This window comes from Acanthaster planci, linkage group LG01 (genome assembly GCF_054643075.1).
Source record: "Acanthaster planci isolate LZ-2023a linkage group LG01, COTS_SCS, whole genome shotgun sequence".
In the NCBI taxonomy this organism is placed as follows: Eukaryota; Metazoa; Echinodermata; class Asteroidea; order Valvatida; family Acanthasteridae; genus Acanthaster; species Acanthaster planci.
Genome location: NC_141777.1, coordinates 1518255 through 1545311, shown reverse-complemented (window position 1 = coordinate 1545311; position 27057 = coordinate 1518255). Strand labels below are relative to the sequence as shown.

General features: G+C 41.6%; 2 protein-coding genes across 3 annotated transcripts in view; one reads left to right on the top strand and one right to left on the bottom strand.

Annotated features, from left to right (window-relative positions):
* Positions 1–7830: 7830 nt before the first annotated feature.
* On the bottom strand, positions 7831–12122 carry LOC110977647 (fatty acid-binding protein, liver-like). Its single transcript, XM_022231939.2, has one exon. It carries the CDS (start codon positions 11362–11364, stop codon positions 10939–10941), a length of 426 nt encoding a protein of 141 aa, XP_022087631.1. The 5' UTR covers positions 11365–12122; the 3' UTR covers positions 7831–10938.
* Positions 12123–15507: 3385 nt separating this feature from the next.
* Positions 15508–27057, top strand: part of LOC110977658 (transcription factor IIIB 90 kDa subunit-like) — a 61249-nt gene continuing 49699 nt past the window's right edge. Inside the window, exons 1-6 of one of the 2 annotated variants that reach the window (XM_022231955.2) lie at positions 15508–15680; positions 17162–17352; positions 17694–17771; positions 18403–18576; positions 26139–26170; positions 26935–27007. In XM_022231955.2, the coding sequence (XP_022087647.2) occupies positions 17166–17352; positions 17694–17771; positions 18403–18576; positions 26139–26170; positions 26935–27007 (544 nt within the window). In that variant the 5' untranslated portion in view covers positions 15508–15680; positions 17162–17165. The other variant, XM_087148032.1, reaches the window with a different exon arrangement.

Below are 27057 nucleotides of genomic sequence, written 5' to 3'. Positions count from 1 at the left end.
AGGAGGGGGGCAGCGAGATTCCGTAAACCACACGCCTTTTTTCGCTATGCTGCATCTCAAGGGAATTACACAATGAAAGCTATCCTATTAAGCGATATTAGTTTTGTATTAGTGTTAGTAATTCAAACTTCGGGGGAGATGTGCGGGCATATTTTGGCAGTGTATGTTCTAGATCTGAGTAAAAAAGTGGCATACTAAGTAATTACTTTTTCCCATATCATCTATTGTAAATTTACTGATATTAAATTAAGGCACAAAAGTAATTGAATTCCCTTTCATAATTTACCATAAATTCCGTGCAGATGTAAAAATCAATACTAGTCAGATCACCATTAGTTATTAGGCGAGCCACCTTGGCTTAATACTCCTCTTCCAAAAACAAAATAAAAACTAAAGAGATACGGTGGTGTATGCAGCTTTTGACGGCGAATGGGAGTATACAAAATTAATGTTTTATTGATTTGACATGCCTGGGATTCTAGGTTTATTTCCTGTTGTTGATATATTGTCTTTTAGGATTGTTCGTTTATTTTGAGTTTGTTTGGTTTTAGTTTGTTTTATCTTATTCATTCTTGTCTTTTTGGACACAGATGTCTGGCTTGTGACGGGTTAACCAGGCACTAAAAGGTGGCATTTCGGAAAGGGGGAACCCAAGAACCCTAACATAGAAGCAGGAGATTTTTTAGTGACAATTTCTCTTTGAAAAATGCAAATTAAAAAAAAGTTGAGGGCAAACTAAGAAGTAAATAAGAAAAGGAGAATGTATTTCGTATTGAGTGTGAGTGCTCCACCCATGGATCTGATGTACCATTAATTATGAAACATACACTAGATATGCCATGGCAGTAATGCTGAGCCCTCTCATATAATTCGAAGAAAACAATTGGACCCAAAAACGTTTGGGATCGCTTTTACTGATGTCAAAAATTGAGGAAATGAAAACAATAAACGAATAAATATATGATAATCGTGCTCTCCTTTCATTCAAACCTTTAAAAAATGTCTTGAGGGCTCCGTGCTCAGCAAAATTTCAAAAAAGTGGTGAGGGGAAGCAAAAGTTATGCAGTGTTGACCAAGCATTCAGGTGCACGGACTCCTGAAATTTACAGGGAATCGCAGTTACCGTCTTCCATATAGGACTCTTCTGGGTTCTCGGGGTTCCTGACCCACCACACTTCCTCCCTGCCCATCCAAAAAGGGTCGAGCGACCATGCAAGGGAGGAAACGAGACAAGCCCCTAAGCCCTGGCCGCCGAGTCGGCCATACGTCTCGAACCTGTACTAAGGCGCTCACCTGGACTTCGCGGACAGTCCCAGCAGAAGAGCTTACCCGGTTGGCTATTGTTGGTATTTGACGGGGGTGAATTAGAGTCTCTTATAGCTACTGACTGACGCCAAGCTTTGGGAAAATAAAAGGCCACCGCTGGGATTCGAACCCACAGTCTGACAACGGCAAGCTTAACCACTCGGCCATTTCATCGAAGTTGGTTATGCTCCAACAAAACCATTACTTTTACTGCAGAGAAATTAACGTTACTCTATAAATCGGTATTAAAAGAACGTTCACAGGCCATGTAAACATTCACAAAAAAACTCATTCCGTTCTGTTCTGTTTGTTGTTCTTGTCTGTTTTACAAAGACGTAAAGTGCACCGAAAGCCATCGTCATTGTGTAGCAACGTTTCACAGAATAAAGCTCTCACGAAATTTCTTAAAACTTGTTTGGGAGCACCGACTGTATTGCAAGTTGAGTGAGGAAGAGTCGATGCGGCAGTGCGGTAAAGTTGATCTCCATCGGTAGCCGCGAGCTGTCACACTTTGCAGAGCGTTGTATCGAGCGGTGCGCGATATAACCTCCCCCCCCGGTTTGAGCTCGAGGCTGAGTGGGGAAAGTCAGTCTGGACGCAGGAGGTTGGAGGAGGAGGGGTTGCTGTGTAGGCGATTTACTGGCTCCTTTCTGCCAGCTCCTCCGCAGTCTCCTTCTCTACTCTGCCGCCAATGGCAACCCCTCTCAATATAGTGGTTACTAGGCCAACGATCGCATCACAGAGGAGACTTGGATAGAGCCTGTTCTCTTATTTGCCAAGTTTGAAATTGCACCGGAAACTAGTCCGGAGCAGCAGAAGGTGTTGCATACCAAGGAGAGGGTCACAAGCTCGTGAAGTGGCGCTCCTGCAGGAGTAAACATCGCCAGATATATGGGGCCTATCATACCCCACTTTTTCACCGGCGTTTGGATCACCTCATCTGTCAGTGGTATAGGGAAAAAAGGGCGGAAGGTATTTCGAGCTTCTCCCCCAAACTTAAATACATTCAGAAGTAGTGCAAGATTTTAAAATAAACCTTTAAATACGCTCAAGGGGTTACGTATTATGATGTACCTCAGTATCACAATTAGCGCCCATCAGTGCCACAACCTCCTCCCCCGCATTTCGAATTTTCATGGCCGCGTTATCCTCCATTCCCCCTCGTCCCTTAAAGTGTCACTGGTGATATTGATGTAAAATGGGCGCATAGCAAGTGTTATGTTTGCTGGCTCAGAGTAATATTGTAAGAAACTGTGCATCGAAGACCCTATACAGCAAGTGTAGTCCATCTGGGAATATTTGTGCAACACATTATTCATTATTTTATTCTTTTTACAGTCCAAAATTTTCCATTTAGGGATTATTTTCACCGCCCTGAATTTGGTTGTAAAATCAGCTTCCTGCATTCTCTTCCCTTTTCACCCGCGACTTTAGGCTTTATAAGCCATAGTCCATGGTCCATATTAATCCATAGCAAGATTTGATTGATTCACAGATATGGCAAGGGAATGCATTATAACTGGCGCTCTGGAGAATTCCATAAGCAAGGACTTAGGCCTTGCAAAAATAATAGTATAATATTATTAACATATTGATGACGACACTTCATGTACCGTGCACAAAGTCTAGCCGATATGACTTGTGTACTTAACGTGAAGCTCTCTGTTTCATATGATGAACGATATGGGACGGAGAGCACCCCCCACCTTTTTGTTGGTCATTGTTTGATGGGAATCTCAGGAATTCTTTACAGATATCTGGGGGATGTGTTAGGTAACAATGGTGTAGAGTGTGTATAGGATTGGACATGGGGGGTTACCCATATCGTGCACCGTATCCCCTGTTTTGGGTCAGGTCAAATAGTTTCCACACGTGACTGTACATTCAGCTGGAACTAAATGACTGAAAGTTCATGTCCGAAACTGGGCGTTTACCTTGTATTTTTCCCCTCGTCCGCAGACTAATTATGAGTCGAGGGAAGTAGGCCGGATACAGGAGGTGGGGGAGATGCTTCGAGTGTTCAGTGCCTTCGGGGCTAGCATAGCTTGATAGTAAGCAATGCTCGTTTTCCCTATAATGTTGCTCAGTATGTGCTATTAAGTTTGTTCAGAGCTGAGTTCCAGGGGTTAATAAGTCCTAATCCCCCCCGGGGGGGCGCAAAGGGAGCTATATGCTCCCACCAAAAGTGGAGCAGAAAGTATTTGGTCTGTTTCATGTCATTTCTTTCAGAGACGGAAGAAAGGCCATAGCCTCAACCCTCAGGCCATTAAAGCTTGCATGAAAAAATCTGAAATTATTTTTCCTCCCTCCCGCCCGGACTATGGCAGATTATTTGCAAATGCTAGTTTTACGACATTTCACGGCATCTTTTGGGTCAAATTCTGTAAAATTTCCGTAGGGAAAGAGTTCAACTTTGATAATGGTCACCATAAGGTAAACTAAACCAACAGAATTGCAACGAAGAGTCCAATTACATTTTACATACAGAATCTTTCACTGTCCCACCTTCACCCCATCAGTCCAGGTCTGTGACGTAATTAGGGGTGGGGTGGCAGGGGGCATGTGCTCCCAACGGATGCCCATGCCCCCAGGTACCCAACCCAATGTAAAATATGTGAATAATCTCCTTTGAAATTTTCTTGTAGTGCCCCCTTGAAAAAAATATGTGCACCCCCGGGTGTCCCCAGACATTTAGTCCTAGTTACGCCGCTGGTCCAGCCCCCGCGTGTTGAGCTGATAAAAACGAATGAAACAGGATTTGTCATTGGTATTACCCAAATGCCGTTTGCACATTATTTGCCTCAAGAAGACGTCAAAAACCAGTTGGAGTACTTTTAAATGCTTACCAGGAAAACTCACGACGCATTGTGACGATGAAACTTTGAAGCATTTACTTTTTCAAATTTTAGGAGCGAGATACGAGTAATGTGACTATACATGTACTATGACGAAGAGGGAATACATGCTTTCACTCCTTCAGCTCACATGGCACCCGAAGCGAAAAGCAGACATTATGCTCCAACAGGTGTTTAAAAAACTCACACATGAAAGCGGTCAACACCTTTTATTCAATGGCCATATCTTACTCCTAGACATAAAATTGAAAGTTAAGCCAACTCGAAAGTTCCAGGCGCGGATCCAGGGGTTGGTGGGATTTGAGGATTTGAACCCCCTTTCATTTTAAAAAGGTAAATAAAAAGAGGGGGATAATAAAAATAATTGAAATAGGCCTAGGTGCGCCAGTACCAATGTAAACAATGTATGCTCACGTATAACGTATCATTATCGTTCCGTTTGTCTGAAAAAAATAAGACATTAAAAAAAAAGCCAGAGCCCCCCCCAACAATTCCTGTATCCGTCCCTGAGTTAGCTTCGTTTCCTACCTCAGAAAAAAAAAAATTGAATCCCAGACTCCTATACTAAAGGCGTGCCCAAAACTCGACATCAGTTGTCAAGGTTTCGAACTGCTAGTATTCTGGTCTGTTGATATCTGCGTTTCACTCGCACGAATGATCACTGTCTCTTACGGAATCGATATTCTCCGTCGTGTCTGGAATCTCCTTCTGAAGTCCCTCGAAGGGCCACATCCCACCATGGCGTTTCCATGGTAACAGCAGACATGACGAAATTCGACTATAGAGATCCGTGCTGGGGGAGGGGGGTAAGGCAGTTGAAGGAGGCAGGTGGATGAGGCCTTCCGGAGAAGACGAAGAAGGAATAACCTCTTCGTCGTGGATCGTTTCAGTCCTGGGCACCAGGACCGCTGAATCGATGCGCCGGGGCAGGGGGGGGGGTTGGAGAAGAGGAGGGACATTTGTTTACATCACCCCCGCTGTGAATGGATTGGAGTGACCTGACTTTCCTTTGTCGTTGTCGATGATCAGCCTGAACGCATTGGGCCCAGATACCAAGACACTTTTTGTTGGGGTAGGTGACCAACTTATTTTATTTTTTCAGCCAGTTGTATAAGTCTGTGCTGGAAATTTGGGAATGGGGGATGGGGAAAGGTAGGGGGTGACTTGCCCGACCATGGAAATTTGAAAAGCGGGGGGGGGGTACACCATATGCCGGTACACTATATAGGGGCGTTGTTCATTATAAAGATTTACATCTGTAATTTGTATTAAATTCATGCAGAATCTTACATCAGAATGGCATATTTATAGATTTTCAGAATTGCTTTCCTTTTTGGTGAAATTACATTTTAGTGGTTGGAAAGTCGAAAAGAATTCTTCACAATCCGGATTAATTGTTTTGCTCATCACCAAAAAAGTGTGTGGGGAGTGATTCAATAGTCCATCCCATCAAAAAGTAGGGGGATATATCCCAACCCCCAGGGATTTACGCCCATACTTTTAGCGATCGGTTTGTGTAAGTGAGGGCTTCATGCATAATGAAGTAGGCCGGGGAAGTAGTAACACTGCGAACACCTAACAAAAGAAACACAGTGCACTGACAATGAGCGCCATTGCTATTACTAGATTTTCGGTTAGATGTTCATAGTGTAAAGCCACGATGTTCCCAACAAAGACCAGTAATATAACTACAGGGGGAAGTGCCGCCCATCTGGCAAGCACGTACAGGATCGTTCCCTTGGACCCCCCCCATCCGTACGTGAAATCCCAAATGTACATGTACTCGACCTTTGTACAAGCCACTGTTGCTATCATCACCCACTGGCATAAAATTAATGTATGGAAACTCGTCAGAATTTTTGGCCCCAGTTACGCCAAGGACAGCAACAAAAAGTGACGCAAACAGAATAAAAAAAGGCAATAACGGATAAAATTTAAAATGGAAAAATCAAATAAAATAAAGAGTAATGACCAGATGACCAAAACACGCTTAGGGCAGTCACTGTGTGACACCGTGTACTAAGCAACAAGAAAGGGAGCGAAGACCGGAGATTTTGCACATAGGATTTCAGAAATTTCAAAGATAATAATCTATAGGCAATTTCAACAACACGATGTAGTTAGGATTTTCCCACTACTCTAAGCCTTCGATCACTCGACTTCACTCCCCATACCTTTACATTGTAAGAACTGGCAAATATGACAAGACACGACACTGATTTAGCGCTAAAAGATCAAATAACAACGGCACGATGGAGATTATCACAATTCTTTATTGAGAAAAACCACGGATATCTCCCCTCGTTATTATCATAATTACATCAAAAGGGAACATTTTGCTCCGGGGGGTGTCACGGCAGCACGTCCGGAATTCTTGGCATAACTGCCACCTCCTATCCACGTCCCGGTCCACATTTCCGAATCATGTTTAGGGTGCGTGACGCCAATTTTGTCGGCGCCTGAACTTGAATGCTGTGGGCACGGGGCCAGCCACAGCCGACAGACAACCTCGTGCAGCTGGCCCCGTTCATCACTCCGTCGATTCAGAAATAGTTCGCGTTTGTTTGAGTGTGTATCGGCGAAAATTGAATCTAGAGCAGGCCTCAGCAGCGTCTCGTCATATTGTATATTTCCTCGTGAAAAGCCGGAAGAGGTGTCGTTGATTTAGAGTACTAGATAGTTATATGGGGGGGGGCGGAACACTAAAAAATCTGCGATCGATTTCTTGATTATCTCAGGCCACGTCTGCATTGCTTGCACAGCCGGGAAAAAAAACGACGTCTGTGAGAAATGGTTGCTATAGGCTCGGCACGCGCGTTATTTCGTCAGCATAGCCAAGTAATTCGGACATGCGCTAACAATGATCGTGTGGCAAGTCTTTTTATCGGTTTTTTTTTCAGAGCAGCGACTCTGCTGATATCGTTCAGTTATAGCCGAGTGAGAAACTTAATTATGCCCCACTCCCGAAAGAGTGTTGGCGGGACCCTCACCGTACCAAAGACCTCAGACGTATTCTCTGACGGCTCTATAATAAAAGCACTATTGCTGCATGGAGAGCGGCACCGTAAAATGCTGTGTTTCTCAAAAGCGGAGGATAAAGGATGGTTGGGAGGGCTTAAATGTTTACTTAAAACAATAGGGTGCAAACAACCTCCCCCCCCCGCTTGCCCCCGCTGTAGGGGAACCAACAGTTTGGACAACGTTCAGTCTCTCCTACTTTAATCACATGTCGTCAATATCTTCTCGATTAGTTCCAGTAGACGCTTTCTCCAGTCTATGATGAACTGCGCAACCCACCAGACCCAAGTATAAGTTCATCAAGCGTTTCCTCGTGACATCCTCTTTCTGCTAGGGTCTTCTCTTTCTCGGTTTTCGAAAAGGAGCTCAACCAAAAAAAAAGGCGTAAAAGGTGCCGTTCAGGGGAGTTCTCTGGCCGTTTGGGGATTTACAGGGTGTTTGAACTGACAGGGAAAAAAAGAGTTGTCAACTTAAATCCGACAACTGGTAAATTCATCCGTCTGCAGGCTTACCATGCTTCGCTTTCTGTGAAAATTAAAGTTAGATTTTTGTTTCTATCACTCAGAGATTTTTCTTTTCATGGCACTTGTCTTGCGAATGCAATAAAAAGAATAGGTTTGGATGATCACAGACTTCAGCAAACAAACTCACGTTCACAGCTTGAGCAAAATGGCGTTTTATTTTACCATTTTTGTTTTAATAATCTAGAGCGTGCTACACGCTGTCACAAAAAGTCAATAGAGACAGCACAGCCTCGTTTATCGTGCACGACACAATATTCAGTACATTTATAATGCACACAGCTTGGTATACATGTACAAAAAAGATTATTGTCAAAGTTAATTCTTCAGCCTTTTATCTTCAGGGATCACGTTAAACTATACGTTGCCACTGACATGTTCACATTCTGGTCGTGTTAAGCTTACACAAAATACATACATTGAGTTATATTTAATAAGAGAAGTTAAAATGGTTGTAATATGTTCATGCATGTGCTCAAGATTTTCACACCGTCATACAGTTAAAAGATTCAATCTTAGCCCTTTTTTTGAAGTATTCATTGCAACATACAGAATCTTCCATTGCCATTTTAATATTAGACACACCCATCATTTGGTGGGAATCTGAATTTACATCTTTTAGGGGAAAGCCGTGGGGATGTGTGCCAATTTTTATTTTGTAAATATCAGTTGAAATAATAACTTGAACACAATCATGTCCAGAAATCTGCTCGTGAATAAACTTTTTATCAAATAAATGCGGCCCAAATCACCTTTTTGTAAAAGTTGAGAGCCTTTGTAATTAATCGTTCTTTGTTTGTTCACATCGACTGCATGAAATGTTAAAAACTGTCAAGTGAGTCTTTTAAATAAGACATTGATTCCCCCACTTCTTTACTACATTACAGAATACGATTGTATTGCGTGTCATCGGACGTCTACATAATCATGTCGAGCCTCTTGGCTTTAATCACATCATGAAAGAATTTGCCTTCGTCTATGAGTACATGTACGACACAACGTACGCGATCTTGGTATATCTAAATTCCGCTAAGCGATACACAAAGTGCTTCAGACTCTTAAGTATGGTTCATGTACAAAATGTTAAATCTTGAATTCGTGATTGGATGATACATTAAACTGTTCCCGCAACCACCACTTTTATTGCGACGCGCGCTTAGAAATATCACAATAAACAATACACAGTCACTTTTCACACTTGTTTATACTCAGTATTGAGTGCATAACAAAACATTAGCGCCACTGAAAGTCTATCTAAAATATACAACTTGCATTATTTGAAATTTCATCACTTCACTTTATATATATTTTTTGCATTTCTTTCGATATGAATGAAGCAAGGGGTTTGCATCATAGGTCCCACGAAATCTCCTCTAACCTATCCCTTCGTCTGCATGCATAATGCGTTGCATAGACCGCTCCGTGCATTCGTTCGCAGTGTAAACTCAACAATGAACTTTAAAAAAGCAAATTTGAACTTCCAATACCTCAAGCCGAACAGTAGCCGGGTAAGTATATGGTCCAGGAATGCAGCCTCATTGTGATGCCAAGCGGTTCCGTGTCAGACAGGTCCCGCGTGGATATTGGACTTGACATTAGGCTTATCGGTATAATTTACTCTCAACTGGCGCAACGCTCCACTCAACTGTTACATTCCTGCGCGGGCGGTCGCTGTCGTGTAACAGAGTTTGTTTTTTTGTTTCTTCGTCTAGCACACTCGCTTGAAAAACCATAACAGCCCGGCAGTTTATCAGGATTATGTTCATCTCAAACAACACTGACCTCACGAGGACACATACCCTATATTCTCTGCAGTAACTGAGTACATGTAAAATTAGTGGAAAATAGCCATTTCACTTGCATTAACTATTTTGTTTTTATCGAGAAAATCATATTTTCTGAGTTCTTATTTTCTGAGTGAGTTCCGTGTCTTTCGTTTGCATTTTCTTGGATCTTGATGTTTTAAATTTACCAGTAGTGTCGAACTCCGTCTGGTACAAAAGTGGCTGATGTAGGCCTACCTCAAAAACGACGATATTTTCGAAACGGCTGTGTGATGAACTCAATACTTATCTTATCAACTCAGTTTTTTCAGGAATTCCTTTTTACCTTCTACGAAAGGATTTTACTAGCATCTACACAGACTTTAATGACACAGGAAAGCTTCGGAGAAAAGACCCTTTCGATATCTCCCTTCATTCATACATTATGGCACACCGTAAGCTGATTTTAAAGGAATTTGGCAATCGGATAATTATTTAAAATTTCGCCTTTTCTGTGAACTTCATTTTGTGAGCTGAAAAATATTTTCATAGACATTTTGACAGCACATGACCGCATGCCAATCCCCATTGAAATCATACCCAATTAATGTTGCCTCTTATTTTGACAGATATAAATAAACATACGTTGACGCCGCAACTGTTTATTTTCTAAAACAACTAACGGCTCTAATTTCCCAATTACAGTTGAAAAGTACAAGCGGCATGCATTAAGTCGGCTTCGTATACAACATACAGGGAGATAACAATTTTTATTTCATAAATACCACAATTTTATTTGCGATGTGCGTCTGTGTTTTTTCCTCTCAAAATATTGTCTTTGGTAATATATGTGAGCTGCTCTTTTACCCTAAATGTTGCTTATTTTTGATTGCTGCAATGAAAAGACTGCGAAAATATACTGTTTTTTTTACCCACTTCTCGCTGTCTTGTCCGCGGCCAAAACGACGAATGTGCGGCAAACCTCTGAACGCAGGCCTCGACGAGCACCACGAGCAGAACAACTTACGGGTAAGTTGCTCAGACAAGTGTAGGGAAGGGATGAACAGTCTGATGTTCCAGGTAATAACAAAAGCGTGCTTAGATCCGTCCATGAGAATCCAATGTTTTTTAACCCGTCCATTACGGGTTGGTTTGCGCTGAAGGTGAACAGTCCATCAGGCGGGCTCTGCGCTTGGCCGACACGGTCTGTCTAACCGGCCAACGAACCGAGAGGAGCGTGTGATGAGCTTGGCGGTGAGTCATTATTTTGTGATGCCTTTGTGATTACCTTTCATAGGATGAAAGCTTTTTAGATAGGTTGCTTTCCACAAATTTTCTGTAGAGCTTTAATGCAGATGAGAAACTTTAATAACATAGAGACAAAGGTGTAGGTACCTTCAATGCACAAAATAATGCAGTACTTTCACGTTCGGTTTTCCACTCCACACAGGAGGAACATCTGGGACTTTCTTCGCCTTACATTTTCCGGTAGTGTCTTTTACAGACTATGTCCCCCTTGATACACGTCATGATCATCTCCGTCCCGTTCTCGTTGACCTCTCGCGTGACCACGTGGGGCGGGTCGCTCTTGTCCACCTCTCGCAAGACGATCTTGCCGTCCTCCCAGCTGACCTGCGTGAGCTGTTTGTTGCCGTTGGGCAGCATATCCTCGAAGCTGTCGTTGATCTTGAACTTCTGCACGTGCAGCGTGATGACGGGCACGTTCATCTTGATCACGAAGTTGTTCCCCTCCACCGCGATTTCGCACGTGGGCGTCATGACCTTAGCGGCCGCCCGCATGGGTAACATCACATCCATCTTTCGCAGATACTCGTCAAAGTTCTCGCTCTTTTCCAGCTTCCACTTCCCTGCAAATTTCAACAGCTCGGCTTCGTTCGCCATGATGCCCGATTGTTTGTTTCTTTAGCAGAATGTCACGTTCAAAGTATGAAGAGTGATGTTTTCTATTACTTGTTTTACTATTTATGGTTATGTAAAAGTCCCTCCGACGGATATCTCTGGCGCTGCGGAAACCACAGTTAGACTACAGCAGAAAAAGGTCGTCTACCGGCCTCGATACGGCTGGTATATCAAGCCAGCTGATTACACTTCGGTCAAGTTCAAGGTATGATACATCCGCTGCTAATATATATTAGGCTACCAGACTTCCAGCTGCAACTCCCAAGCAAGTGGGCTTATCGTCTTCTACATGTGATCACCGTGCCGAGAACTACCAGACCTCAACGTAGAAGACTCGTGGGCACAAAAATGGTACACTTTCTGACAACTCGGGCCTTTTATCCAATTGTGGTCCAGGCAACTTGAACTCAACTATTGGGCATTATAAAAGTGCTGTTTTCAGTGAGAAACTATTACTGTGCCATGCATCACGGCTTCTCCGCCAACAATGATGAATAATGTAACGGCGCTCCAGCCCGTCTGCTCCAAGCCACACCGACCGCTAGTGAGGGGGAAAAAAATCACAGAGATAATGATGTTCAGTCTCCCACTGCCATATTAACGGAGGTAGGCGGCAATATGTCCTAGTCACGCAATGGCAAATGCTTCATTTCGGATCACGTATTAATAATGTTCCACCCGTCATCATTCAGTCACCCATACCGCACGCGCGGCCCACGAGAACGTCCATTCGTCAATCGCCACTCAAGAGCATGCGCACAATTTGTACGCCGCAGTGACGAGATGAGGCAGGCGCTGCATACTATACGCGTATGGTATGAGAGGATGGTACTTTGACAAGGCAGGATAATGACAGCTTCAAGGCCAACGGATACGAACCCTTGGTAGATGGACCATCAAGTTTACTCCGATGGTTTACGCAGACGTTTATCCGGAACCCGTTATGGTCAATCAATTCCGTCGGAGTTCAGCATACCGTTGGTATTAGCCAAACTGTTCCTTCCAGCCCGTCGTTCATTGTGAATTACTCACGTACAACATCTGCTTGAATGCTAGCCTTGTCAGACACAGTGTTATCTCTGTTATATATATCTCAAAATACGATGGTTGCAGTAAGCATAACGCGGGCAAGTTGCGAAGATAGTAACTGGAATACAGTAGCGTTGAGTGTTGTTAGTTTGGCAGTGTTCTATCACAAATGTGTTCGTCAGTGGGCTGTTTACGCCAGTGGGCTGATTAATTGGGTAGGTTAAGGGCGTGAGCGCAGGTTACGATTGCTCAGTAATAAGGCATGTACGGTCGAATTTAATTCTCCTCGCTGGGTAGATCCTCATGGCTCGTCATTTTTAATTTTACAGTATAATTAATATTCCTACTTTCAAGGAAATTTCCCCACATTTCCGGTATTTTTGTTGCCAAAGAGTAACTAAATACAAAACTGTAGTTAAAAGCTGTAGAAGCACATGAAAAGAGGAGAATTGAAGGTTAAAAAACGAAAAACAAAACAGGCCGGGTGCAACCTTAAATCCGCTGGTGAAAAAAAGAGAAAGGCTTAAAAACAACTTATTGTTAATTATGAGCACGGCCATGACGTATAATATACCAAACCTTGGGCTCAAATTGCAACACGTTTCGCTGATCAAAAAGTAGGTCGACTTTCAAGATACTACGTGGTGTAATCCAATGCATAGTTTACAATTTAAACTCAGCGGATTCATGCATGGCGCTGTATTTATGTGCTGAAACTGTGGTCATCATGGACCTGTACGTAGGGCGCAATGTCAGCCTGAGTGAACAGCCGGACGGTTCACAGACGACAGATTCATGAAACGGCACGGAACGACTCCCCAAACCACACAATCACTCAAACTTAGGGCAGCTGGAAATCAAAGCCGCATTTTGTAATTCATGGCTAGCCCCAAGGCAAGTCATTGCAGACAAACAGTTTAACTAACAAGTGGTCGGACATTGAACCGACCCACATACAAAACGTACAATTGCTGGAATTCTTGTTGCACTTTTGGTGCGAAAGCTTAACTGAGAAGGGCCAGACGGGTCACAATCATGCAGCAATCACACTGACCCCGGCAGAGTTGAAACTGAATGTTTCCAAATCAGTCATGGGTGAGTTTCTAGACAAGGAGCATGGACATAAAATATGAGGGTGCTCAACTACATCTACGGTCTGACTGCATAAATTGGTTGAATAGACCTGAGAGAATATTTCTAGGTAGTATGTGGCTTCAACTTGTGGTAGAATTTTGTGCTATACCCCCAACATTATTAAAATGTTTTCAAAAGGGAATACAAAGAAAAACAAAAGACAACCCGACAAATGGTGTAAGCTGCAACTTCTGGCTTATTTTTATCGTATCTCGTGTCTCAAAGAATGGATTATGAATCATCTAATCCTTCACCAAAATACATGGTAAGAACTTGGCAGGTCAGAAAACATGTTGCCACGCCCATTTTTTTCAGTAAAAGGAATGAAAATCCCTTATTTTATTATGTGGTGAAAATCGGGGGAAGCAAATTTGCCTGATATAAAAACAGTGCCGTCCAAGTTCGATGGGTGGGGCGCACGGCGTGCCCGCCCTCTCCGATTAAATTTCCGACATGGGCACGGGGTTGCACGTAAATTTATCACCGTGCAGCATACTTTCTGACATGAAAATAGACTCAATTTTGAAGATTTGAAATATGAAGGGTCAAACTGACGAATTTAATGTACGGAGAAAAACATGTACAGTAATCTCCTACTGGGACTGGGTACGTTTTCCCTCATAGAGAGAAAGGCAGAAAAATGGTTGCGAGCCCCATACGCAATATGCGTTTCTCTTATCAAACAGGTTGCGCGAGTAGTGGTATAAAGTTTTTCTGTGTGCGGGGGTACTGCTCCATGAAGATTTGAAAATGTAAGAAATACATGTGAATTAAACCATGAGGGAAGGAATTGATGCTTAAATTCATGTTATGATGTACAAAATGTACTTTATTTCAAGCAAAATGAGCACTATGCCCAGACACGCATTTCCTCGAACGGCCTCCCCGTACTCGAACTTCGTTAAGTGAACGCAACATCCAAAACGACCAATCTCTATCCTCTTGTCTTAAAAATACATTCAAAAGCAATTCTTAAGAAAATTTCGAACCAACATTTCTGACATCCCAAGAGCGCCCTCATTTGAAAGTTCAACCAGCTTCACATCTGATTCTTGAAATTTCAGAATCTTGACGATTTATTTTTAAGACCCCAAGGCCTTAGCACAGTTTAATAAGCGCATGGAGGAACGAACAGACGCGATCCATTTTGGGGACTTCACCATTTTTTCCTGAATAACGAACTCCGGATGATCGGTTCCTTTTGGAAATCCAAATACACAGTTTGCCACCTGGACTATTTGTCTATTTTTGTGGCGCAACTAAAGGGGGGGGGGATCAGCGGCGGTGGAACAATTTTCAAAGTGGGAGGGGACAGTTGTGAGACCATCAGGCATCCTATTAATAGGCCGCTCCATTTAGCCCCGCCCCATTATATAAGCCCTGCAAAAAGTGGGAGGGGACAGTTGTGAGACCATCAGGCATCCTATTAATAGGCCGCTCCATTAAGCCCCGCCCCATTATATAAGCCCTGCAAAAAGTGGGAGGGGGGTGCCCCAAGTGGAACTCCCCCCCCCCGCTTCCCTACGCCAGTACGTAACCACCCCCAGCGGAAGTCCGTTGCGGGCACCCCTCCCGGGTGTATTACTTTTTTCGGTGCCAACTTGAAACAGCAATGTGAACCCCCGGATGCGCTCTCAGAAACTTCATCTATGTACGCTCGATGTAGCCTATAGTAATGCAGGCCTATTGTTTTGAACAATGTTCCTTTTTCTTGAACTGGGGCCTGCATTCATAATTTAATTTGCAGCTTTAAGGAGCGAAATTATGAAATTCCATTGAAGATCACAGGATAAAATTCCACTGAAGATCACATAAATCACATGCATTCTTTCTTCACGTAAAGGGATACTAAATCCGCCTGATGCGCGGACCTTTAGGGGCATTGGCACCCCTTGAAATAAGTCGACGATCCAGCAGTGGAGATAGCATTCACGAACTATTAGCAATAGCGCATGTGCAAAGCATGCAGTCCAGAAGTTAACAACATGGCGTACTCAACGAACCGGCGAGTTTACATGTAGGCCTAGGTCATATGCTGTGTTTTGTCAGCAGTAACAATCATGTTATGGTAGTAAACGTTCTACCAAAGCAGTAGTTGGCCTTGGAGCATCGAACAGCTACTGAACCAAGCCTTTGTAAGAACTTTCGTTCAAAGTAATTCGTTTCATTTGCAATTTCACGTGGCCAAACCATGCCAGGCATGAACATTGATGCCATGTTGTATGGACGACGTGATGCAGGAATGCCACCACTAGCCAAATGGAGTGTTAGTAGGCTGCTCCTTTTTTTCAATTTTGGACGGGATCGTCATACTAACGCCTGTACATATAGTAAGGTAGAAGTGGTTCTCAAAAATTCCAAAGACAAAAAAGACTATCACCACCTACTGGCTTTTTAAGTTACAAATTACAATGCAAATGCCAAACTGCCAAAGGAAATTTAACTTTTGGGACTTCAAATTCAATGATATTTCTGACTTCAAAATCTGTCAAAATCCGACCGTTTTTGCTCGGCAGATGCACAGTACTTGGACTTTTCGCCACCTGTACCTTTCATTTTGTAGCGAGATTTAGAATACGCAATAACTCTATGGGCAAAACATGGTCCTCCCAGAAACATGCATGAGACAGTGAGTGGCTTATACCTGGTCTGGGCACAAGACTTGTTGATCGTGACGGTAGGGAGTTCTACCAACGACTGTTTCCTCTATGGGCAAACATGGTCCTCTAATGAAACCGCAGGAGAGGCGCAAATGTAGTTGGGGCACAAGACGTATTGACCAGGAAACAGGCGTGGAGCGTTAGTATGACGATCCCATCCAAAATCGAAAAAGAGAAATACTATTAACGCTCCACGTACAGTAGAGCTATGCCACCACCATTATGACCACACTTGCATTGGCCCAGCCCTAGACTGGGGCCAGGCTACTGGATTACACGTACCTCCGTATCCATGGCCCCATGACTACCCCCCTACCAAAGGTGTTGACTTTTAAGTCTTTGTACATGTTGTAAAAAAGGCTTCCTGTGACTATTCTGGGGCCAGCTTCATTCGCCAAGCATGTTCACCCCAGCAATTTGGTTAGGGAGGCTCATAATTTTATCAGCTCCTTTTTTCTGTTTTCTTCTTGAAGTGATCTTGGACCTGTTGGAGAAAATGTCATTAGAAACATTGATATGAGTTTGGATTCCGTTGAACTCTACTAAGCAAGCAATATTGGTTTTGAATTAATTTTGGATTTTTTTGCCCTGTCCGACATGTATTTTAACACGGTATACTCAGTGTATGCCCCCGAAGGCTTGTGAAAAAACCCCCAAACATGTTGTGACATCTTTGATATTCTTTGTGTATATTAGCATACAGTTTGAATCACTGCATGAAGATGGGGGAATTTGCCGAAAGAGTGAATTAATTAGATGAGAGAAACCGTATGAGATTGTTGACATAATAACTTTTTCACAAAGCCCTCACTTGTTCTAATGTGGGTGTAAGGCCAAAGATAGAATTGTCAATTATCATGATGACGATTAAGACGATTAACATGACATGGGTTTATCACATGCCTGTATCCGTGCCATAGAGTTTCAGAGCAGATTCCTCATTCTGCATCCCACAGAATAATGTCGAAAAGTGCAGTCTGTAAAGCCTGTGGTTGTAGCGAGATAGACACTGACCAGGCACGGGGGAGTGCAGTATGTGTCAACTGTGGCTCGGTCATTGAGGACAATTTTATCGTCTCAGAGGTCAACTTTGCTGAGAACAGCATCGGGGGAACGTCTGTGATCGGCCAGTTTGTGCCGACAGAAGGTGAGATTTGAGATACAGTGTATGGGAAATTCTCTTTGCAAGAAGTTTCAGTCTGTGAAATGTGTTGAGACATCATGGTAGTTTTCGCCACAATTTCGGTTCAGTCAGTGTGTTCAAACAGGAAGAGGTTTTTAACTAATTTTGCTCAAAAGATAATGCAATATGTAAATATACTTCCAAAGTATTATTACATATTCGGTTAGCTGAATTGTAACACAGTCTTAAGGTCTCACTCAATATTTAGCAGTTCAACACAAATACCACAAGAACCGTCTGTCACGTCTGCCTGTAAGATTATTATACAGTGGTAACAGTCTTTTGGGTAATTTGCTTCAACACAGGTGGAAAGAGTCATTCTTTGGGGAGTTCTTTCAGACATGGATTTGGCAAGGAGTCAAGGGCAATCACTCTTCAAGCAGGTAGCATTACAATGCAACATAACCAGGTGTATTTACAGGTTTTTACACCTGTACATATGAGCACATACATACACAGGTCACAAGGAGCATAGCGTACCATGTTATATTTTTAAGCCTCCTAATGTGGGCCGTTAAACTGTTCATTTTTCCAGAATTGTTGAATCTCACCAATAGATTCTTCAGTTTTCCGATACTAACTGAAAACCAACGCAATACAGTGTACATACACATGTGTACCTGTTATAATTAAAAGCTATCCAAACGCAATGCTAACATTTTACCCGTATGAAGAAAAAACATCAGTTTTTGTGTTACTTGAAAGAGGTATTCTGGTATTGCTAGGAGTGTTTTGGGAGAAGGTGAATTTGAATATTGGACATCCAGAATTGCCTTGAATGCATTCTGACAACAAACCAGGGCATCCAAAAAAGCCCTAAAAGGGCCCAACGGGTGTTCAGATGACACGCTGGCTCCCCTATGGCTAACATTTCTGTATTAGTTGCTCAACATGACTTTTTGGGGGGTCTCCAATTTTTTGTGGAACTTACAGACAGAAACATTTGGATGTTTACCTTGGCATGAAACACTTTGTTCTTGTAAGAATAATTGATTCTACATGTTCCTCCTGTAGGTAAGGGTAAGATCACTGCACTGGGTGGCCAGTTACAGTTAAACCAACACTGTCTGGACACGGCCTACAACTTCTTCAAAATGGCGGTGTCCAAGAAACTTACCCGAGGAAGAAAAACCAGCCACATTGTTGCCGCGTGCTTGTACCTCGTCTGTAGGATAGAGAGCACGCCCCGTATCCTTTTGTCCCCTTGTGAGGCCTAGTGTGTTGGTATTGTAAGGGGTCTTGGGTCTTTTTTCACTTGACTATGTTGGCCTAGGTAGAAGACTTTAGCACTGTGGCGTAATGACGATCAACGTGTGCCAGAACTTGCTCTTTGTGTTAGTCAATATGGATTGGCAACTCCTAATGTCACACACCCATTTCCGTTGGGATATTTTCAAATGTTAATTTGGCAGAAGAGTTTAAATTGAAAAGGTGTCTCCATTTCAACTAGTTACTTAATATAAAGGTGGAGTTGTTGAAGGAGTCTAAATTTAGCAGTTGGTCATGTTGGTTAGCCTGGGTGGTGTTTATGCTTGAAATTCAGCGATTCATCTTCACTGCTTCTTGCTGCAGTACGAAGTATTAATGAATACCTTTGGAATATTCCCAGAACAAACACAACTCAATCCTTCATTTTGCTTCATGTCCAAGATCAGAGTTGCCCGCCCACATTTTACAAGCACACATGCCTCATAATTCTGTAATTCCATAGACTCTCTACCATTAATTATGTTAGCTTGGTAATACTTACATACATATGTGTACATACTTTATTAGGAATACTCGGACCCAGTCATTTCAAGTCATCCATCTTGACTCTGATCTTGACCTTCTAAGTTTGCTGAAGCATGACTTATTGCTGTTCTTCATGATTAGTTTTTCAAACACTTTCTAATATTACTCTGATCCAATTACCAATAAATGACGACAGCTTTTTTTCCCCTTTTTTATTATTGTTGAAGAACCTGTCCAGCGGTCTTTGGAATTGTGTTTTAAAGTGATGAGCTGGATGTGTGAAGTAGCTTTAACGTGCAACTTACATTTCATCTTTGAAGGTTGTAGGTGTAGGGTGTGTGAGTGTGTAGGTATTAGGAACCACTGACTGAGCAGATGAGCCAGCAGCCATCAGCATTCAAGATGAATCAAGTCCCATTGAAGGAGACAGAGACATGGCTCCACCTTGCCCAATCCTATAATATCCTCCCAGAAACCTGTGAAGGAAACATTTTTGAAGAACCAGGGCAGGTTAGGGTCAGTGACTGGACTGGGGCTAAAAATTTTGCAATAGTCGTGCAGCAAGAACTAATTATGAAAAAACAGAATTGAAGAATATCAAGGTTACTTTCTTTTGATGTGCAGTCTGTCTGAGTCTCAAAATGTCAAGATAACCCATCACACCTTTTAATTGAGACCTAGGCTTCATGAATAAATGCCATGTTTTTCTGTTCCAGTGGTTTGAAATGACATTAAACATCATGACATGAGAAATGGTAAATTAGACATTTATGTTTATGATGCAGGAAGTCGTTGTTTGTACAAAGTCAGGACTGTGGGCATTTTCAGCAGGAAGCATAACAGTCGAAAAATAAACTTACAACACTTGCAATAGTCAGACACCATATTGCTGCAGACACCATTGTCAACAATCCAACACACTACTCATACCAACAAAGTTCTTGTTACATGTAGTTGGTTTTGCATTGCATAGACAAACATTTGATATTGCCTGTCAAAGCCTTTGACCTACATCTTTTAAGGATGTGATGTAGAATCTAGCTAGCACTATCATTTGAAATGGGCATTACTTAATCTATTAGCAGTTTCGGTAAAAGAACCCACAGTATTTCTTGTGCTGTTGTTGTGTAGTCTGAATACATCCTTTAGGTGATTTAAATGACATCCTTTGTCACAGGTATGCAGGCTTTTGGGCAAAAGCCTTATTTGAGGTTTTTTCATTTCAGATGTGGGGCTATTTTCAGGCCTCACCAGAGTATATTTATTTAGCTTCTCTGACCTGACATGTATTTCCCAGGCCTGGACAAGAACCCGACTTGCACCCCAGTCCATTAGTAATGTATGGCTTTCCTACATGGCATTTTTTGACCTCGGGTTAGCCAAATGCTGTACTCTAGGATCTTTTCATAGAATTTCGTAGAAATATTCAGGGGAACTCCTATTTGTTGGGTTGCATACATGGATGTGCCCATGTAGATGTACATCGTCGCTTATTTACTTTGTTGCAGAGGCTGTACATGCACATATACATTAGTTTTTAATTTGTGACGGCCTGCAGTAGACTTCATGCCCATGTGATTCATATTATCATGTAGTTAATGTCAACTTTTCTGTACAACTTCTGTGTACAGAATTAGCATAAATGCAGCTGTTATACATCAGGGTTCCCGCAGCCTGGAAAAGTCGTGGAAAAGTCACGGAAATTGTTTTCATTTTCCAGGCCTGGAAAAGTCATGGAACTTTGTAAATATGATTAAATTCATGGAAAAGTCATGCAATTTTTCAAACACTGTGTGATTTCTGTTATCATAAATAACCTGCATAAAATGCGTGATTTTACTTGCAACTTTAACAGTCCGAAGAGTTCAAGAAATTGCATTATTGGGTCATGGATTTTCATAATTTGGTCATGGAAAGGTCAGAGAAAAGTCATGGAATTTAATTGTCCTTTAGGTGCAGGAACCCTGTGAATGATGTTGAAACAGAATAGCTTTGTGGAAAACTCACCATCAAATATGAAATATTTGAAATAACAAAAATAGCATTTAGTTTCAAGGCTAGTTTCCAAACTGTCTGTTGGTTTGCATGAGCTCCCACTTACTCGGTAGTGTTAGGACAAAAAACACCAGCTGATCCACACCCAATTTGCCGCCCTAAAATAATATTTGCCTTTCAATGAAGACACCAATTGCCGTAGGGGCGCGTCACAATCGGAAGTCCAGGTGAATGGGATGACTTAATCGTTCTCTCCACGTCAGTGAGCTCTAGTGATCACTTATTCATCCATAAAAAAAATTGGCCAGATTGTTTTTTTTTTAGAGTGAGCACTGCTAATTGGCTTGGCTCCAAACGTAAACAGCTTTTGGGTAAATGCCCACTAACAGAAACGACCACAGCGCTTCCATTTAACGTTACTCAATTAAACTTGAAATGCTTGGTCCCAAACCGTAGGTCGCACTGGCCAGTAGCATTGTAGATTTTAGCAATTAAAATGGAGCTTAATCGGCCTTGAGAAAGGAAAAACTGCAGGCAGTGTTTGATGAATTACAGTCCCAGCGTGAATGTTTGCAGTAATTCCATGCCCTCCAGCATAGATTACTGCTTGCGTGACTGTGGTCATTAGACAGTGGTTCCCATACACTTGCACATGCTTCACATTACTCACTCTGTCGTTTGTCTGTTCACAGCACTTTAAATCTTGCATAGCAGTAATTTTGCTTTTCGTATGCTATTTTTCAATGTTATTTATGATGCAGGCATTAAACCTGTTAAAAAATACACATACATGTATAGAAACTTAAGGGTCCCAGCTTGCAAATTTTAAAGTCAAGTTTCAGCTAACTTTTCATTTCTTCAGCGTCATACCTTTTGACAGCAGTCCTCGATACAAGTTTTGCCTCACCAATTGCTCAGGTTTGTTACTGAAATGTGCAAACATTTGCCATTCGGCGACTGACTGTTGGTAGGCTTTACTTTGTCATTATTTGAGTAGAGCATTGATGCCTTGGCAAAGGTTGGGCAGGATTCCGTCCAAATACAGGGAGAGGTGTGGCTTTCCCAGCAGGTCAATAGTGTTATTGAACACCGCAAATTCAGTGTATGTACAAGGGTTGGGAGCGGCATATGGCTGTCATATGAGCCAGCAGAAAACTTGTCACATTTAGATTGCATGTTATTTTGTTGTTCAAGAACACAACTCTATGTCTTGTGTTTTATCCAGCTTTGCTTCTTTATCTGGTTGTGCTCCTGTCTTATCACATGCTTTGGAAATCTTTGATAGTGATTTGAAATGCCTTTGCAGGTGCACTCTGTAACCTTGCACTATGACTCGGTCGATACATGTACAACACACTCTGGTGTTTCTTTGTAATGAGCTTAGGGCTGTGCCGAATATCTGAATATTACAGCTGTTCACAAATTAATTTATTCATTACAAAATTTGAAAGCACAAGAAGTATTGTTCATCTCTAAATATTGCTAAATCATGGCTGGAGATACTCCCAGATGTGAGAAGCTTTTACAGTGATTAAAATGTACAATTTTGTGTTTCATTACAATTGATTTTGTGTACGGATTGTTCATCAACAATCTGCTGGTTGGTACGAACGAATATTTGGATATTCAATCGAATTGAAGGTCGAATATTCGAATAGTGAATTATTCAAATTGACTCAGCCCTAAATGAACTCATTGTACATAACATCTCTTTTTGCTACTGGTACATTGATTTATTTGTATACGCATTGCACTCTCTTTGCCAGTCTAGTAAATCAAAATGGCCTTTAATACGTATGTGCTATTGTTTCCAACAAATTACAATAGACCGATGCTTTCATACAATTTTCAAGTGTTTGGGCATTTATGGTATAGTGAACAATGGAACAAGACAAGCATGTTTGCTTCAAACATGCTTGTCTTGTTCCTTTGTTCATTACATACGTGTATATGTACAGTGTACTTGCTTTGGTCAAACCAACTGTAAAACTTGAAAGGGTAACAGAAGTAGAAAACCTTTAGTTCATATGAAGTATTTTAAAATAACACTAAATATGTAACCATTTCAAAAACATCGTAAATTTAATGTTTACTACATTAATTGTGATCCCAAAATGAATACAAGCTGCTGCATTTCACCGCCCACAAAAAATCCCCATTTGGTCGTTTGCACTCCCAGGCTGATTGGCTGATGTCATCGCCTGAATGCTAACATGTACAGTGTACATTGCGCATAGCACATGCAGTATTGCAGGCTTCAATAGACCAAGTTACGTTTGATGTAGCTTGGCCCACAGGCAAACACTGTCCTGGTTCAAGATAGAAATTAAAAGACAGAGTGCTACTGTGTATTTCTTGAACTGAGACAGTGTTTGCCCTGTTGGCCGAAGCTACATCAAGCACAACATGGTCTATCGCATGCATGCGATACTGTGTGTGCTGTGTGCAATGTACATGTACACTGTACATGTCAGCGTTCTGGTGAATTGCAGCATCTTTTTATTCATTTTAGGTCACAATTAATAGGGTAAACATTAAATTTCCGATGGTTTTGAAATGGTTACATATTTAGTATTATTTTAAAATTCTTCACATGAACTAAATGTTTTCAATTTCTGTTACCCTTTCATTGTATCCATGCATCTTGTTGCAGTGAGTTGCTCACCTTCCCCTCTTCAACCGTAAAAAGTTGATACTCTAAATGCCTTAAATAACCCAGTGCCAGGTTCAAGTAATAACATGCAGAATTTGATATTTTACTTAGTTTTTTACCATAAAAAAGAAAAAACTTCTGACTGCATTGTGGTTTGATGTCTAAAAATTATGCCAAAAGTAAGGTTCTACATATTGGTGATAACAGTTTCAGTTTTACGTAAAGCACTTTAAGATCTTGTCACAAGCCTTTAAAATCCAATATTCTCATGGTGTGCCTGACGGATGCCATCATTTCCAGCACAGAGCCAGCTGTCTAAGACCTGTCAGTTCCCCTGTCAGCTCACAGCTACTCTCGTTCGAGTTTCTTCAGTCTTACAAAAATAAAATCAGCTGCCACCACCCAAAAAGGTGACACAGAAAACTGCTCACATGCACGAAACAGAGCTTGCAGTTTGCCCCCCCCAGCCTAAAGATGTCCCAAGACACAACACATACACAGACGCGGTAATTTTCCCAATCCCCCCTGGGTGCTGTTTTCATGGTGCAATGTTTTACGATGTTTTTCTTACCCCTTGATAATGCCTGGAGAAAACGTGCTCATGCGAGCAGGCACACTTCCTCTCCTGGATGGTTTATTTTCATTGAAATCTCTTGTGATGCATGAGAGAGCCGGTCTCAGGCGTTAAGTAATTCCGTTGCACGGCCGGTCTTGCCTAAAATGTAATACGCAGAAGCTGAGGCCACAACAACTGTGAAAGCAAATAAGCAACGGCTTTTTGGACCAGCTTGTCGCATCGTCTTTCTTCACGTCTGGGGAGAACGATCTAAGCGTGCCAACAATTTGATAAATGCGAGTAAATTTATTACTGCCTCTGTAACATCTGATGCTTTAAAACTGTTTATAGCAACGGTGAAGTCTGACCAAAAACATATATAGTATTCCAAGTCTTACATGAGTGCAGTGTAAAGGATGACAGATATCTTTTGTATAAACACGAGGGAAGAAGCTCAAAAGTTGGACATAAAGGCTCTGTTAAATGAGGATGTCAGTGAAATGTAAACATACAAAATTAGAACATTCCAGGTGTGGCATACAACTTCTTGTGTTGGTCCCAGTTATTTTCAGATGTGTGTGGTCTGTTTATTAAAGTAAAACTGACCAATGTAATGTACCTAGTGGATGAGCTTAACCTGGCTGGGTATAAATCACTCGGCTACGGGTTCGAAATTACACATGACTTCGGGTACTAGCTGCAGCCACTATCATAAATGCCTCCATATAATCGAGCCACAGCCATGAAATTTGGACATGGCCTGTCTTTGTTATTTCTTCACGTTATGCTCTTGACTATTGGGGTCAATGTCACAGGGCTGCTGAGCACAGAAATTCACAAAGCAAAGAAAATATTTGGTTTGCCAAAGTTTATTACGGCTAGAAGGTCATGTATTCTTTGTTTGGTCAGCCATGTTTTTATCTTATTTTTTGCTTTATGTGGATTTCCTGAGTAGTATTTTCCGCTTAGCTGCTATGTGAAATATTTTTTTAACCCTAATGTGATGTGGTCGTTCTGTCGCTTACATTGATTTGTAGCCTCTGAGTGCCAAGCAAAAGCAATATTTTTACCTCACAATTCACAATAAGTGAAATTTTATGAAGCTTTTAACATTCCTGTCCTGTTCAAAATTCTAACAAAATTCTGTTTTGGCCTGACTTTCCATTCTTATAAGTGCACAATGAACCCTTTTAAACTGTTCCCAAAAATAAGAAAAATAAGAAAAATAATTTTTTTCAAACTTGTAGTTGGGCAAGTACATGCATGTGAGTGGAGGTAATATATTCACTTAGAAAAAAGCTTAAATATTAACATCAAAATTTACCGAGATTTCTTGAAGTGCGCCGTATGAGGGCATACTCAGTTAAACTTGTGCCCAGTTTCCAGGTGCCACCATTTTTGAATCTCACTTCATTTCATGATACTTCAATAGTTGACAAAGGTTCAACGGCATGTATTATGAAGGCAGGAGCAGGTACTTAACTGAATAATTTGGGGTTTTTTCAACAGAGGTTTAGTAATGCTGCAAGAGGATAGTCAAGGGAAATGTCACAGTGTGTTATGTTAGGGGACTCCAGTAAAGAGCAGTTTTGCAAGGTTTTGAGCAGCAAAAAGAGAAGAACTCTCATAATGTCTTCATTGGGCAATGTATTGAGCAAATGGCCTAGCATGGAATGCATATGTCTTTGGTTATGATGTATTTCAACTTCATTTATAAAAACTACTATGCCACCATTGTGCTGTAATTTGCATTTATACATTACATTTATACATTTTTTTTTATTGCATTTCCTTAACACAAGTTCTGTTCAGATATGCTTTTGGATCTTAGTGATTTGTTACAGGTAAAACATATGATCGTGTCTTGAACTCTTAGTTATCAAATACGGCTCTTAAATTTCTGTTTGCGTGCGTAGGCGGGACAGGATGCTGATGGGAGCTACCCTGGACTCCATGCAATGATGATAGAGGGCGCTTTGTTGCATAGCAACCGGGTCCCGCCCAAGATGTGCGGGTTCTTTTGTGGGTGAAGTACATATGTATGTACATATGCCAGCCGTATATAGGAAATTGAATTGGACTGACCCGATTGCTGTTGATGCTGCTCTATTATTCAAGATGAGCCAGTTCAGTACATGTACTCCAACAGAACATGCTCAAAATAAACGCTTCAAATGGAGGTCGTCCAAGAATTCAAAGCATTCCCTGGGATTTTTTGCAGGGTATATCCTATAAGTAACAGAAAGTTTACCCTCAAAATTAAAACTATTCATGGGTTTCACTACGTTTCTACAGTTGAGCATCTTGATAAAAAATACCTGCAAGAATTTTCACGTTACTTGTCCTGATGACTCGTAATTGTGTATTTATCATGGCATTGAATATTTGACAATAGAGGGGGCTGTTTTCAGGACTTGCCATACGTGAACCCAAAATAAATATCAGAATGTTTAAATCTTCTAAAGAAACCTTTGTTCAAAAAATAATTAGTATAAGCCATCAAATTAGATTAAACTTTATTAACATATTGTACAGGGTACCGCTACACTGTACAGTATACGTGCGTTCTGACTGCATCATTATTTAAACACTTGTTTTAATGTTGCAGGTAAACGTTTATGTACTGGGCAAGACATACCTGAAGCTGTCACAAGAACTTCATATCAAAGTGCCTGCAATAGGTAAGTCTTCGCGTTTATGTATATATTCATGTATCATGCAGGCTTGTAAG